Here is a 16,944-nt window from a genome sequence, read left to right as displayed (position 1 = left end):
GCAAAATTCACTAGAATGTATTTCAGTTCAACAAAACAAATTGTCATTTGTTTTAACAGAAAAATTCAACAAAAACAGCCTATATTTGGAGGAACAGTGTGCCCTTCATCTTTCTCTTTTATATGCTGACTGACTTGCGACCTACTAAACAGATTTGGCTTTTCCAGATACCCATATGCCTGACAGAATATCCCACTTTCAAAGTACTTGGAGTCACCTCACCTTGTCATTAAAGACTTTAAGACTATCCAACGTATGCAGGTTCTGTTCCAGTAATGCGCTACCAGCTGAGTATAGGTTGACTTCATCCAGCTGTAACACTGCTACTGCCACCCAAAAGAGGGCCTTGTGCATGCTTGAGTCCTTTCAAAAGGAGAGGGCATGGTCAGTGAAGCAAAGCTTCTAATAAGTCAATTCTATATAGTTATATATTTGTGCAGAACTGAGAAATGTGCACTAGAAATTAAAGCTGGTTTACAGTTATAAATCAAGCACATTTGCAGCAAGACTGCAATGCGGCAACAAAGGAGAGCACATTTAGATCAGTTAATTGTCTCATTTTTATTTTAAAGAAGTTTTTTCTTTTCCCTCTTGGTTTATCACCATACCATCTACCTTAGCTTACCCCAGACTAACAGGGCAAGCCAATGTCTTACTTGCAGACCTTAAGCTAAGATCCTCTATAATGGTGCATGGTACAGGGAAAATGAAGTCATGGGTAGTTGAGCGGAGGCTTGGCTTGGCGATTGAGTGTGGAGGGTGTGTGGAAAGGCAGTGCACAGGAGAAGAGTCAATTACCCTGGACCACCACTGCATACTGCCTAGCAGCTGACGAAGGAGCAGCATTGATGGAATTTTAATCAAGCCCCTTTACTGCTCTTTGGTAGGAATGTTCAAATTATGGCCGACGGGCTATGTGCGACCCACCAAGAAAAGGCAACTCAGTTCTATTTTCACCAATGTTTGCTCGTTTGTGCTGTTTGAACCTTGATCTCTGGAGGTTTTGAAAGGGCTGCTCTTGGGTTTTTTTGGCTCATTGTTTCATACATCATACTTTCATAAATCAGAACCCCAGCTAGCATTGGCAGATATTACGGAGTACCTCCTGCCATTTGATTTCACCAGCAACCCCCGACAACCAGGTAAGTTGGGAATTGAAGCTTGTCGCCTACTTGGAAAGGTAAGTAGGCCACAAGCTGCCTACAGACCGTATTACAGGCAGCAATGCTTGAATAGAAAAGGTGACATGTAAAATCCCGTACCCATCAGATTGACATTTCCTCCAAATGACAAATGGAAGGAAACTAGAAAAATGGCCCATGAATCAAAAACATGGGCTGCCTTAGCTTCCAGGATTTCATAAAACAATGCACATTTTAAGATAAACACAACAGGTTTGTTTTTAAAATGCAACTCCAAGGCAGAAAGTAATTTACAAGAGTTCTTAAAAAAAAAAGATAATTATTTCTCTCAGTTCTGATGGTCTCTTCTGCCTACATAAAAATGACACGGAACATTTTGTACATTTGTTACCAGGGGAAGTGCCTTTAATGAGTATAAGCACTTGAAAATGGATTACAACATCCTTTTTAATAAAAAAACATTACAAAGCAGTAACATCTGACTTGGGTTGAGTAATATCAGGGAGTGAGTAATATCAGGGAGTGAATCAACTGAGATATAATCACTGACTATTTCAAATGCCTATGTCACTTCACACCATCAAGCATTAACACTTCAAAATATTATACCAATGTTATCAGTGTGCACTGTTTAATCTTTTTAAAAAAGAAAAAAAAATGGAATGCAAAACTAAGTGTCAGCTTATCTCAGTTTGGACCACTCACCTCAAGAGTCAAAAAGTTGTGACTCCTAGCCTCACGACAGACTTCAGCATGTAATCAATGCTGACACTTCAGGGCAGAACTGAGGGAGTGCTGCATTGTTGAAGGTGCCATCTTTCAAATGAGATGTTACACTGAAGCCCTGTCTGCTTGTTCAGTGGATGCAAAGGATCTCATAACATTATATGAACAGTTGGGAGTGTGCTGGCCAACATTCCTCCTTCAATCAACACCACCAAATAGTATTTGCTGTTTCTGGGACCTTGCTCTACACAAACTGGCTGATGCATTTGCCTATATAACAGGAATTGCATTTCAAAAGCAATCCATTGTTTGAACAGTATTTTGGGATATCCTGAAGACATGACAAAGCACTGAATAAATGCCATTTCTTTGTTTGATTCAGTGTACGTTTAAGCTAAATGTTTACGCATCTCTAATTGGGGCACATCTCCCAGAATCTCTTGTAAACATCTCACCCACATGAAACACTGATTTTATTTTTTTATAAATAAATTATACTTTACAGTTGTAGCTCAAAAACAAGTCTTCCATTCTCAATAGAGACAAACTGACTCAGTCAGAAATATCAACTGGTAAGGGGAGGTTAAGAGTTTGACCTGAAGCAAAATGTGCTCCTGTACCACCAGTGAACAACTTGCTTGCCAAGCAGAATTTAACAAAAACAATGTCCGGGTGAGTTAGAACTCTAACAGCTCAATATTTTTAAAAGGACTTCCTCTCTCCTAAAGCACCAGCAGCCCAAGTGGCCATTCTTCATATTCAAGCTTAGAACCGAGCGCGCTGGCAGGCGACTTGGTTGCAGAGGAAACCACAAAAGGGCCCGATCCTCTTACCATTCCATGTCAAAATGTGCACTTTCCAAGCAAGGGTCACTGGGCAGCAACCAGGAGCCCTAACTCATTTTTCAACCTCCTTGGCCTTGCAGCACCAAGGTCAATTGCAATGCTGCACCGATTGCCCAGTTAACCCAGTACAGACTGGTGATAGAACCTAGGACATCTCTTTCCTGCACGGCTCACTTTAAAAAAAAAAGACAGACTTGCATTTATGTAGCACCTTCCATGACCTCAGGACGTCCCAAAGTGCTTCACAGCCAATAAAGTACTTTTGAAGTGTAGTCACTGTTGTAATGTAGGAAACGCAGCTGACAATTTGCGCAAAGCAAACACAAACAGCGAAGTGTAAACGACCAGATAATCTGTTCTAGAGATGTTGGTTGAGAGATTAATATGGGCCAGGACACCGGGGAGAACTCCCCTGCTCTTCTTCGAAATAGTGCCAGGGGATCTTTTACAATCACCCGAGAGGGCAGACGGGGCCTTGGTTTAATGTCTCATCTGAAAGACGGCACGTCCGACAATACAGCACGCCCTCAGTACTGCACTGGAGTGTCAGCCTAGATTATGTGCTGAAGTTGTGGAGTGGGGCTTGACTCAGACTCAGACGCGAGAGGGCTACCAACTGAACCACGGCTGACATCTAGTAAGAAATTGATTATTTGGTATTTAAAAGGTGGCGATGCTCACATTAAAGAAAAGTATATTCAGTTGTTTCTATTAAGAATTTTTTTGAAAAAGTGAGAGCTGTGCCTCTGAATCACCATTTCCTTATGTTCTGCATTTACCTTGTTGAGCAATGGTTGGAGTTTGGTCAATGCTATGACGGTGGCTTCTATCAAAACCTGGCTGTTGTGGTTATCAGGACCTTTCAGGCAACTCTCCAGACCCTGAGCACATGAAATGAAAGGCCATAATGGTTAATTATTCGCTTTTCTTAAGAGAAAACTTACACATATATACATGCTCACCAAAGTGAGTGGTGACAGTGGAGGGGAACGTACATGTCCATTTCCGACAACGCTCAAAGTCTGGGCGCCACTGCTAAACTTCATGGGGTGGTTTTGTGTTCTCCACTCGGCACTGGGTTAAGACTACTCAAACCCAATTTTACTAAGTCTTAGCGCAGGTGGGTGGAAGAACTTCAGCCCAGTGATTTAGCCCAGAACATAAGTGGCATGAATACAATTCTACAAGTAGTTCCCATGCCAATCAGGGTTTTTTTTCCCCTCAAACGGTCCCTCGCCACAATAATTATTTGCTCCCTGACTCGAGTTACTGATCACAACTCTGAAATAATCAAACAAGTCAAACACTCGACTCCCAAGTTAGTGGTCATGTCTTAGGGCTGCATATCATTTAGACTAGTTTATCTTAGTCTGTTATCAGTCAGTTTTTAATATCTCTGAAAACCTTGATGTGCCTACAAAGTAACTTCTTTCCAGGTCCAGTCACACATTCGGATTTTAGATTGCAATTATCAAATTGTAAACAATTTAAAAAGTTAAATTTGTGAAGAATATAGAAAAATGGGTTTGGACAATGATATGATCTTACTTTGGTAAGCAATTGGAGGAAATTAAAGTGACCTCGTAGTCTGACTTGCCCTGTTTGAACCGCAACTATAAAAGAAGCAGTATACAGGGGTGGAGTACATTACCTTGTTTGCTTAGAGGACGATGTGCTGTGTAGGGCCTGTCAAGGGATGTAAAAGTCAACTCTCTCAAAATAATGCCATTTATTGTGCCACTATCTCCACTGGAAACTACTGGTTCTTGGCTGATAAATCATGCACATTTGATGCTCTGGGTCATTCACTTGGGAAGTACCTCATGAAAACACACACAATGTTTGGTTCTTCAGCACAGCAAAAGCTGGTTGTATTAACCAGGTTTTACAGATACTGTAAGTACTGAAATGCAATTCTATGTAAAAGGCACACATCCTGTTTATGCTTCATTTATCTTCCTGTAATTGGCTGGTTATCTGATACCGATAGTGACTGAACACAATTTACTTGCACTGAAGAGCGAACCGCTTCAACAACAACTTCTAGCATTTATATAGTGCCTTTCACAAAGCAAAGCATCCTAAAGCATTTCACAGTTGGGTGTCGGATTCGAGGATGGATGGGGGGGGTGACTGAAAGCAGAGGGGTAGGTTTTATGAGGCTTTTGAAGGTGGGGAAAACGTAGCAACAAAGAAGAGGGAGTTGCAGTGTGTGGAGGCAAGGTGACTGATGGCATAGCCACTGATGGCATAGCAGAGGGCCAGGGAAAAATGTGCAGTAGAGCAGAGTGGGGAGAGTAGAGGGTGCGAGCAAGGACACAGGGCTGGAGGAAGTTGCAAAGATAGGAAATGGCAAAACTACGGAGGTTTCCAAAGACAAGAACCAGAATTTTGAATCTGATGCATGGAGGGATGGAAGGCAAATGGAAGCTGGCAAGAATTGGAATGAGAGACGAGCAGCATTTTGTATGGGATAGGATGCAGATGGTGGAATTATGGATGTCTCAGATTTTATGCACGGTGAAGCTCGGAAGATGATAAACAGCAATATGCCTTTATATCGATCAGCCAGAAGGATGTTGGAAAATCAAGGCTGGAGATGACAACAACTTGCGTTTATATCGCGCCTTTAACATAGTAAAATGTCCCAAAATGCAGTGAGGGTGAGGTGGGGATAAAGGGTTAGAAGCTCGTCCCAAGATCAAGCAGGATGCGGAAGTTGCTGCAGTCAGGTGGAGCTGGATGGGGCTGGAGAAAGGGGCGAGCTTAGGAGCTGGTGCACAGAGATTCCATTAGGGCAGAACAGGATGGCTTTGCTCTTGCCAATGTTGACTGCAGGATATTGGATAGCACAGCAACAGTTATGGAAGAAAAAGTGCAGGTGGAGAGGTAAAGCTGGGTATCACTGATACATATATGAAAACTCTGGCCCCATGCCTGTAGATAACGTCGCCAAAGGAAAACATGTAAATAGGAAATAGGAGAGGGCAAAGGATGCCACTTGGAACTTTTCCCCTCAAATGTCTCAACTCAGCAAGATACTAATTCACAACGGGATACCATTTCAGGGATGCTAGCTGCATTCAAGTACCTTGTCCAATCAGCTGGTCTTCACTTGAGCTCAGTGGATGCTGGCAGGCTACTTGGCCATTGCAGCTGATCCAGATCACGTTCTCGCCTCTTACCAACACACGATTGCTTTCCAGAAGGATCAGTGGATAGCAATCATGAGCAAGATTTGAAAGATTTTTTCACCCTTCTCTAGCTCAGGGGTTCTGAAGCCAACTGTAAAACCTTTTGAAGAGACCAAAAGATCTACCTGGGACCTTCTTGTTCGACGTGACTTGGTACCAGAGAGGTATCACCACATTTAAAATGATAACTCTACAAAAAGTTGTGACTAACTTCAAGATGTTCTCATGGAATATTTGTATTTGAACAGAGAATACAGATTATCCTGTGGGCTCTGAATGAGAGGAATGTTTGAGTCAGATAGTACAAGGAAGCTGAATTGCCATCTGCCACGTCATTCCATTTGCCCATGAACTTAACTCCTCAAAGCTTTCAGGATCAGCAACATTTCAAACCTTTTCCCAAAATATAAAAGTTGTAAAAATATTTAAAAAGGGACGAAAAAAGGATGTTTCAATGTCGTTCTTATAGTTAAGGGGCAAAAATGATGTTGAGACTCCAACTGTGAGTAACCTATTTATAAAGCTGGGTTTTATGTAAAAAAATTTTTTAAAAAGGTACAAGGGGAAGTTTTAAATTTCAAAACTGTTTTTAAGGATTGTCTAAAAAAAAAACTGACCAATGTGCTTGAATGGAAATTTTAATCCCTTTGTAACAACAATTCATCGGAACTGGAGTCGTCCATTTAGCCCCTCGAGCTTGATCCACCATCTGTGACCTAACTCCATATTTCTGCCATAGCCCCATATCGCTTAATACCTTTGGTTAACAAAGATCTATCAATTTCAGATTTAAAATTAACAACTGAGCTAACATCAACTGCTGTTTGCGGAAGAGTTTTCCAAACTTGTACCACCCTTTGCGTGCAGAAGTGTTTCCTGACTTCACTCCTTAAAGTCCTGGTTCTAATTTTTAGGCTATGTCCCCTAGTCCTAGACTCCCCAACCAGCGGAAATAGTTTCTCTCCATCTACCCTATCAGGTCCCCTTAATATCTTGAAAACTTCAATCAAATCACCCCTTAACCTTCTAAATTCCAGGGAATACTACCCGAGTTTGTATAATCTCTCCTTGTAATTTAACCCTTGGAGTCCAGCTTAATAAGGATTGTCAAAGTTGTTACATTCCCGATGGAAGAGCAGGTGCAATGACTGATATTGGAAGTTTGAAAATCTAAAAGAAAACAAAGTTCACTTCAGAGAGTAAGATGAATCATTCATGGGGTCACAGTTAAAGCCAATGCACAGAAATTCATGTAATGAATAGTAACCAGATCCATAGAAGAAAGAAAAAGCAATAAAAACGCTGATGAATCAAAACACAGCACAGAACACAACGATTGTTCAAATGAGCAGTAACAGTACACAAATATGCTCCAAGGCCTCATATCACCCATACGTGCAGATGAAATGTCTATGGCAAAGGCAACCCATTCTCCAATGACAGAAAACGGGGACTGCCAACAATGCTGGAAGATGACGTGTTTGACGATAATTAAAAAGGAAATAACTAACTCAACTTTGTCTTTTGACTGATGCAAGATCCTTTGTCGATCCCCCAGTAGCTCTAAGACTTGGTCATCAGGAACAGTGAACTCCACCACCTCAGAAATGGTTGAAAGGGAGGTCCCGTCAGTATTTCAGTAGTTTAGGGACTGTTAATTAAATGTGGTAAACGGACCTACTCTCCAAGGTCACATATTCGCCATCATTGGAAGCTAGGCTGATGGTTATAAGGTGCACCAAGAATACCAGTGCTAACCTGCACGAGCTTTGCACACATCTCAAATAGATGGCTGCGCTCACTTCCATTTGACAGTGTCCTTGTGTTGATTTTAACTTAGCTTTCTTTGCTTACTGGACAATGTTGTCTTGGCACTATTAGCCAATGGACACAAAAACCTCAATGTCACATGATCATACTTGAGAAACTTTAACTCGCCCAGCAATATTTTATACATTTATTGTAATTCACCAAAGGGTTCAAATTGGAACCAAGACAAAAAGATCTTCGATTGCGCTCATGTATGTTTGCGCAGTTATGTGACACAATAAAAGATTAATTGCACAATTTAAACAGTTTCAATTCTTAACCTTTCAAACTGATAATCTCATTCTTTTGAGTTGGGTGCATTTTATTTTCCAGGATGAAGCTAGGAAACTGAAGCACTGGGATTGGAAAGCAATTTTCCAGATTTTTTTTCCCTAATTGGCCTGGGTTTTTAAATTTGACTTTTTGCCTCTCGCTGATGATTACATGGCTTTCGGATAGGGTGTTGAGTGTATATATTGAGATGCACAACGCATTGCAATTGTGTGGGACTGGCAGGCTGGACCAGAGGGTCTTTTCGTGTCCATCAATGTTTGTAAAAGATAACACCCACCCCCCCAACACCATTACCAGGATAATTTGGGCATAAGGTAAGACGCATGTGCACAGGCTCTCTGTTTGCAGTTCTTCACAAGGTGGGTTTTAATAGGGATTTCATTCGAGAGTGAAGGTTTTCCTGACAATTTAGTGTAAAAAGTTGGTGCGAGCATAAAATAGGAAATCCTGTTCTGTATTTACATCGACTGTTTATCAGAGGAATTTTGCCCCTTGTTCCCTGGGGAGCATCAAAATCCCAAAGCCGAACTGATTCTAAATTTCTTATCCAAATAAACAGCACAAATTGTAGACTGAGCTATAATGGGATTTTGTAATGGAATGAGGTAACCATTGATCTGAGATATCAAAGTCCTTTGATGCAGCCTCCAAGTCCCAACCAGGCAGGCGAGAGAGCAAAGCACAGATAAAAGACTCAGCAGCAGAAAGCAATACTCTCGCTCTCAACATAAAACATTTGAGTACAACATAAATGCACCTTTACATTGCACACTCCCTCGCTCCCCACCCCCAGCCACCAATACCATGCAGTCAGGGCTCGATTAGAGTTCCAGAGCCACTTGACATTGCAAATTAACACAAGCTGCTGGTCCACAGGGACAAAATACTTCCACCAACCCCCCCTCCTGTTCTAACATAACAGAAACAAATTGTTCTTACTGTGTGTACAAAGTGCAGAGGTACGGACCGTTTGTAAAATGCCTGTACCAGAAGCTACTTGTGCGTGGGGAGCATGCTGCAATTAGTACTTGCTGGCATGAGAAAGCATTCATGGTCGATCAGCACTGCATCAGATCTATCAGTGAAGCACTGCTAAATTATCGAATGTCTGTAAGATCAGTGTTTCCTTTGGGTCTCTGCTCACTCTGGAGGTGAAGAGTGGAGGCTGGATATCTTCCAGGGAATATCAGTTCAGCTGTGCTGCCATCTTTGTAATGGAGCACATACAGGTGCTGTCGCTGGTGGGAACCTCAGCAAATGAACTTAAAATAAAATCTCCTTTCTGTGTGTTCTGGACCAAACACTGACATTTCTGTTCAAAGCAAACCAAAATTTTGAAGTAAATTATTTTGCTTATTTATTTGTTCCTGGTATATGGACGACGGTGGCGAGGCCACATTTACTGAGTGGCTTGCCCAGCCACTTTAGAGGGCATTGAGAGTTAACCACCAAGTGTGGAACTAGAGTCAAGGGTAGGGGCGGTACAATAGTGAATCAATTCTTTTTTTAAAAAAAACTATCTGGCAGCTTTCATGTTGATTTTTTTCTGGTGCTGGCCCACAAATAGCCAAATTTATTGAATTCGATTTCACAACTTGTTATGGTGGGATTTGAACTCATGATCTCCAGTACCATAATCACTACACTACCACACCACACCTAGAAATACAAAACAACAGCCCTGCATATATTAGAGATAATGGCCCCTGTGCATTAGTAGTAACAAAATTGTAAAGCCATTTTTTATAAATGGGTTTAAGGTTTTGTTATATGTAGGACCACACAGGAAATCTCCCTCACGACTCAAGAGAATATCAATAACAGTTATTTGGAGATAAACTCGTTACCAATATGGCAACATCCTCAGAAGTGGCCCGCCTATTGGCTTTATCTAATCTCAAAGCAAACCTATTTAATCTCAAAGGGAGGGAATACGTGTGTATAAATGCTTTTAAACACTATATTTTCAGCTTTTGAATTTTTTGAGCTGATCCTCTAAGTTTTGCAGCGTCATTACTGGCTCAGAGACATAGCTTTCAAAAAAACAACTATACATTTCATATTAGTTAGAATATAGCTTTTTAAACTTGAGCTTAAAAAGGCTGTGGAAGGAAAGCAGCAAGTACAGTAATGTGTTCCACTCACCTTGCTGAGGATCCGAATGATCTGCTTAATCTGCCCATGGGTCACTCGCTTACTGATGCAGCCAAAGACAACGAGGGCTCTTGGCTGTAGAGATGGGTTGTACTGGAATGCAAATCTATGTAGGGCGAGAACAATTAATAAAGAACAAGACAAAGCTGCAATGATACCAGACTATGCATTGTGTGAGTAGACCAGCTGGAACAGGAGAATCACACATCAACAGTTTTTACACATGTAGTTAAACCCACAACGGTCCCTGGTTCAATACTCAAGTCTGTGCTGAGTCAGCCGATCTCACCCAGCTGCCAGTAAGGGTGCAATTATATCAGCGCCCCACCCCGAGCTGGGTAGGAATAATTCAGAGTTCCCCACTGTTATCCATTGACTCCTGCTGCAAAGTATGCACATGGGCATCCTTGGAGGGGGGCATTGGGCTTGGATGTGATGCCCCAGTTGGTACTGAAGATAGACAAACCACAATGTGGCAGACCCACCTAACTTGAGAATAACGGCCAAGGCTTATTCCACTTAACAGCCACCCTTATAAGGCCAAGTTGACTCTGCTTACAGATGATTCAGCTCTCTGCATGCACCTCTCATTGCCGACAGTAGGTATCTAAATGCCCGTTGGTAAGTTTTTCTTAAAACTCCTTTCAGCTCCAATGCAGATTGGAATAGCAAGGAAGCTTGAATTGATTGAGGGAAATAGCTAACTGCTAGCCAGATTTTGTTGTACCATTTATAAAGATACAATATACATTGGACAATGCAGGTTTCTGCAATGAGGAGGATGTACATTAGAAGTATCTAACTGACTATGTGGACAGCATGAAATATTTCATTGTTTAAAATGAAAGAAAGCAGAGATGCAGTGCACTGGAGCATCATGAAGTGGTGGGACACACGTTTGAGCCATCCACTCTTAGATCCCAATCTCAGCCATGTCATTAAAGTAAAATGGGAAGGAGTTCAAGGACGCAAGGTTCCTTGGAGCCAGCTCAGGAGAAGCATTGGTGAAGGCCCGAGAACAGATGACCCACTTTTTTGTTCTCTGTGCCATACAGCCGAGTGAGACCAGCAGAGGGAGGAAAAATTAAGGGAAATCTAAGAGGGTAGTACACTGCAAACATCAGAGAAAATACAACTCATCTTTTGTACAAGGCACAGATGAATAAAACCTACTTTTGTGCTAATTCTGTCCACTGGTCCAGCCACTTGCAGGTTGGTATATCCCTCATACAGGCCTGAAACAAACCCATGGATTATTACAACTCTGACTACAATCAAATTCTTCTACAAAAAAGTCACAGATCGTATTATTGCACTAGATAACATTTTCCCACTGACCTTCATTAACCTGAGAACTCTCCTTTTAAAAACACGCATTTATTTGACCACTGCTTTGTTAGACCACCCCCCCACCAGCCTCCCCAGTCCATATTATAAACTAACTTGGTGATACCCATTTCTAATATATGCCACTCTTAGTTAACAGGAGGTCGATTTGCGTTCAGATTTTCCTACCCTTTCTCTGATGGGCTGGATTGGGAACTTACTGTCTGGAGGATTGGGGTGATGGGGCAATGTTGGAAATCAGAAGTGAAACTGCATTCCTGGCACACTCCAGTGAAGCCTGTCAAGGCGTACACTAGCAGCTGGCAAAGCTAAATACTGAATGTGTGTGGCCCATCCCTGAAGATACAATCAATTATTCTTCTTGGTTAATTTTCTTCACTCAAACAATAACTGTACTTAATTATAATTGACACTTTGAAATTGGCACAAACACAAAGAATGCAAAGGCTTGCTCAAAAACACTATTTTGCTTCTTAACTGACACACCCAGCTACAGTTGCACAAAAGCAAGTTCAACAGTGAAATGAGGGAAATGAAATTAGCTTTACAATTTCAAAATTACTGAAGATGCAAACAAGAAGTTTTAACAGAATGCTTCAGTGATTTAAAATCGATTTCATAAAAACACATCAATCAGCAATACTGTACCAGAAATGGCAATAAGTGGCTAAAAATGTTTTTTTGCATTTTCTTTCCTTGTATCTCCCATTTAAAGCAAATAATAACCCAAACATCCTCCTCAGGCCGAGTGGGACCTGGTCCCAGATGCCTGCCATTCCATTATAAGCAAGCCAAGGTACTTCAAACTCTTATTTTCCCTTCCCATGGTGAAGGGCCTTGCTACCTTCTTCAATGATCTGGCCGAGTTAAGTCAGTGGGGGGGGGGGGGGGGGAAGGGGTTGGTAACTCGTTGCTGCAAAGCCATGTCCTGCTAACTGTGAGTACGTGTTGTTATAGCAATGCACCACACCACGGTCATTTCATCAACCTTTATATCTATTTCTGACTGACTTGTGGAAGAACACAAGCTATTCCCTGCTGTAAAATATGCCTGTTTCCTCAAAGAAATATTCTTATAAATCATCTGCAACAAGGCTAAATAATACAAGTTAATTACAGCAAGGGGTTTATTTTTTCTGATCAGATTCTCTGCTGGTAGAAGCCAGAAGTAATGACCTTCATGTCAGATGTCCTGTTGTATCAGATTGTTATTAAGAGCTGCATGATTTTTGCATTTTGGTGACTGCAAAGCTCTGTCTGTCTCTCTCTTACCTCCATTATTTCCAACAAGGCTTCAGTTACAGTTTCTAGGGAGGTAAGGGCGAAAGTCTCCCTCTCGTAGGATCCAGGCGAGAAGGAACGATCTCGATAGCTGGATCGGAAAGCAATCACAGCAGCCGATTTGACTTTACTAATTCCAAAGAGCAGGTAGAACTTGGGCAATGAAAACTCGGTTAGGCTGAGCCTCAGCACTTGTTTAGTCTCTTCTGTTAGGAAGGGGGAAAAAAAAGCTCATTTTCAAACAACTGTAAAGCACACTCCAACTCAAAAGTCGACAAAGTTATTTAAACATATAAACCTAGAAATTACTGGCTGGGGTATTAGTGTATGGAGGCTTAAATATGTTCATGACAATCCTCTATCTGCTGTAACGGAGGCATTAACCAGTCTACTATAAATGCTTATTGTTTCTGTTGAATACTAGACAGAAGAATATCTCTTTAGGATATTTCTAGGCCACTGCATTCAATGTATCTGTTGATGCCCAAAATGTAATAGATGCAACAGATAGCAGCCCCAATAAGAATATCTTCAAATGCAGAAAGACAATTTGAATGACCCAATTTTTTTTTTTGCAATCATTGCACTCTGAACATTCTGTAATGAACTACCATTTGTGACTTCCTTCCTCTTAGCCTCCACCCCACAAATTATCTCCCATCCTTTCCTTAAGCTTGGGACACATGCTGGAGGACTGTTGCACAGGTCGCAGTAGCCTTCTGGTAAAACTTGCCCAAGTCGCTGTATTTTGCGCGAGTCTGGGCAGTGGGTGCAAGTAGGCTATTCAGTTGTGGGGGGGGGGGGGGGCACATCCTGTCCTTACCAGTCATCCAAATGTGCACTTCCAGCAAGGATCAGTAGAGAGCAATTAGGAGCAAGAACCCTGGTTTGTCTGGGGATGCTGAAGCCAACTATAGCATCCTCACCACCACCATAGCTAAGATCAGTTAATTCAATGCAGATAAAGATTAACCTGGGCTCTTCCCCTGTTTAACATAGTTCCATACCACATTTGCACCAAGTCACTTTGCACCTGTGTTCGCAACCTAAGTGTCCCAATCAACCCTGACCTGAGGTTCCAACCACTTATTTCCTCCATCACAAAGACTGCCTATTTCCATCTCCATGAGATCGCCCACCTCCACCCCTGTCTCAGCAACCTTCATACATGCCTTTGTCACCACCAGACTCGGCAATTCCAACGCTCGTCTGGCCAGCCTCCCATCCTTCACACTCCGTAAACTTTAGCACATGCTTGTTGCCCATCGGCTATCCTGCAACAAGTCCCGCTTGCCCATCACCCCAGGTATCCTGTGTTTATGAAAAAGGGCTCTCTTAACTCAACAGCACATTGGTAACCTGTACATTTTTGTGGGTCAGTTCCCCAAACACTGGGGTCTTTATGCTACGGAGTGCAGCCAAGGAAGGGAGCTCCACATCTATGTCATTGGCTGGAGTATGCCAACACTGGAAAAGACATTAAGCACCACTGGCCATCACCATGTTAGTGTTGATCATTTACAAATTGCATTCTCGGCTCCATGCCAAGGAAATGGAACAGAGAACCACCACAGATTGTTTTGATACTTTGCTAAATATTGAAGGACAATCGTTGCACCTGGTTGCGATCGGCACACTTCATTAAATGCACAAGAAGCACTGAAAATTGTTGGTTTACTGGTGTCTATTACACACTTGAAGGATGCGCACAGCCTCTCTGTTCAGTTTCATGCACACTGTAACTTTCTAGCTTATGACATATTAAGAGGCCATCAGAACCCAACTTCTTTCTTTACCAGGTAAACTACCATGTGCCAGCCTTCGCTCAGTGGTAGAACTCTCGCCTCAGTCAGAAAGTTGTGGGTTCAAACCCCACTCGAGATTTGAGCACATAATCCAGGCCAACACTTCAGAGGGAGTATTGCATTGTCGGAGGTGCCATCTTTTGGATGAGACGTTAAACCAAAGTCCCATCTGCTCCCTCAGATGGATAGAAACATAGCAATAGGAGTAGGCCATTCAACCCCTCAAACTTCTTGAGTCTTTCAATTAGATGATCTGTACCTCAACTCCATTATGTTCCGTATCATTCGAAACTCTTACCTAACAAAAGTCTATCGATCTCAGTCCTGAAAATTTTAATTGACCCAGCATCCACAGCCTTTTGGGGAATCGGGTTCCAGATTTCCACTACTCTGTGAAAAAGTGCTTTGTAATTTCATTCCCAAATGGTCTAGCTCTAATTTTATTATGCCCTTCTGTTCTAGATTCCTGTATTTACCTTATTGAATGCCTTTATAATTTTAAATATCTCGATAAGATCACCCCTCAACCTTCTAAGCTCAAATATAAGCCAAGTTTATGCAACCTGTCCTCATAATTTAACCCTTTAAGCCTGGTATCATTTTGCTGACTCTGCATTGAAATGTCAGCCTAGATTACACAGAGGTCCAAGAGTGACGATACCATTGTTTCTTGTTTTCAAATCTAGGTGAAAGTAGAATCGGTGTAGAAATTTAAACTGCAGTACAAGAATCAAACTTAACAGCTTTACAAAAATATAATTGCAATACTTAAAATGGCTTCAAATATTACACCTGCTCTTCCTGAAAGATAAAGTATTTCAATGGAAACCATTTGCCTGTACCAATCGCAATAATTTTGAAAGATATTTCTGGAACTGGCAGAGAAATTTTGAAATTATTTCTCATCCATTGTGCAACCATTACTCAACTAGACTACCATTGCTGAAATACTTCAAGCAAACCTTCATCAGCATTAAGATTTCAATCTAGTTCCTAGCAAACATAAGTCAACAGTGCAAAAGCACCCTCAATTTCTGCACTGATTTCAGGAACAAGTCACATGAGAAACTGAAAGAGTTGCACTCGTTCCAAAGGGATGCACCTCAGAGAGTCGGTGCACTTTGCACGGGCTCTATATGTTGCTTCAGGGCTTCATATGCTGGCTGCCATCAGGATGTGCAATATTGTGAGGAAGGTATATTTCCCAGATTTGTCATCCTTGCCCTTAACAATATTTATTCATGCCTTTACTGTAGAAAAACGTCCCAAGATGCTCCTCAGAGGCATAATCAAAAAACTGGATGCCGAACGAGAGGAGGGGTAATCAAAAGCTTGAACAGGTGGGTTTTCAAGAGGATCTCAAAAGGAGGAAAGGGAAGTGGAAGGGTGAAGTGTTTTGGGGAGAGAAGACCAGAGCACAGGGCCTGGCAGCAGAAGGCATGGCCGCCAATGCTGGAGTGAAGGAAGGGGTGAATGCACAGAGGTCAAAGTCAGAGGAAGAGAGTGTTCTTGGGGGGTGGGGGTGGAATTGTAGGGCTAGAGGAGGTTATAGAGATAGGGATAGCCAAGACCATGAAGAAATTTAAACACGAGGATGAGAGCTTTAGATTGGAGGTGTTGGGAGCTTGTACGTCAGCCAGGACAGGGGTGATGGTGAACAGGAGTTGGTGTGGGATAGGATATGGGCAGGGTTTTGGATGAATTGAAGTTTAGGGAGGGTGGAGGATGGAAAGCCAGTCAGATGAACATCTGAATAGTTATGTCTGGATGTGACAAAGATTTGTGAGGGTTTCAGCAGCAGATGGGATAAGCTAGAAGTGGAGGCAGGCAACGTTAAAGATGTGCAAGTATGCTGTTTTTGTAATGGACAGAATATGGGGCCAGCAGCTCAGCTCGGGGTCAAATACGATGTTGAGGTTGTGAACAATCTGTTTCAGTTTGAGACAGTGGTTGGATCAGTGGCAAGGGTACAATGCTTGTGGTGGAGGCCAAAGACAATGGCTTTGGTTTTCCCAATGTTTAACTGGAGGAAATTCTGGCTCATCCAAGACTGGCTATCGGACAAGCAGCGTGACAACAGGCAATGGAGGAGTCGAGAGAGGTGGTGGAGAGGTAGAGCCTGGTGTAGAGCATGCTGCCCCTTTACAGCATCATCCATAAACATGGGATCTGGGTCCACATGTGGATGGTTTGGAGACTCTGGAGATAACAGTGCAAGAGCGAGAAGAGAAACCATTGCTGGAGATGCTCTGGCTATGATTGGATAGCTAAGACTAGAACCAAGCAAGGGTAGTGCTACTGAGCTGGAGAACGGAGGAGAGGTGTTAGAGGAAGAAAGTGGGCTTGG

The 16,944-nt window shown here is 42.2% G+C and overlaps 1 protein-coding gene across 5 annotated transcripts in view; it reads right to left on the bottom strand.

The window, feature by feature from the left end:
• nf1a (neurofibromin 1a) overlaps positions 1-16,944 on the bottom strand; it is a 276,274-nt gene that overhangs the window by 32,245 nt on the left and 227,085 nt on the right. For all 5 annotated transcript variants that reach the window (XM_068008408.1, XM_068008404.1, XM_068008406.1 and 2 more), the window contains 5 exons: positions 12,784-12,998; positions 11,338-11,399; positions 10,156-10,270; positions 3,493-3,594; positions 223-363 (listed from right to left, as the gene is read on the bottom strand). In XM_068008408.1, the coding sequence (XP_067864509.1) occupies positions 223-363; positions 3,493-3,594; positions 10,156-10,270; positions 11,338-11,399; positions 12,784-12,998 (635 nt within the window). The remainder of the gene's footprint in view (positions 1-222; positions 364-3,492; positions 3,595-10,155; positions 10,271-11,337; positions 11,400-12,783; positions 12,999-16,944) is intronic.

Source organism: Heptranchias perlo, chromosome 28 (genome assembly GCF_035084215.1).
Source record: "Heptranchias perlo isolate sHepPer1 chromosome 28, sHepPer1.hap1, whole genome shotgun sequence".
NCBI lineage: Eukaryota > Metazoa > Chordata > Chondrichthyes > Hexanchiformes > Hexanchidae > Heptranchias > Heptranchias perlo.
The sequence above is the reverse complement of the archived record's forward strand: the minus strand, read 5'-3'. Positions and strand labels throughout refer to the sequence as shown.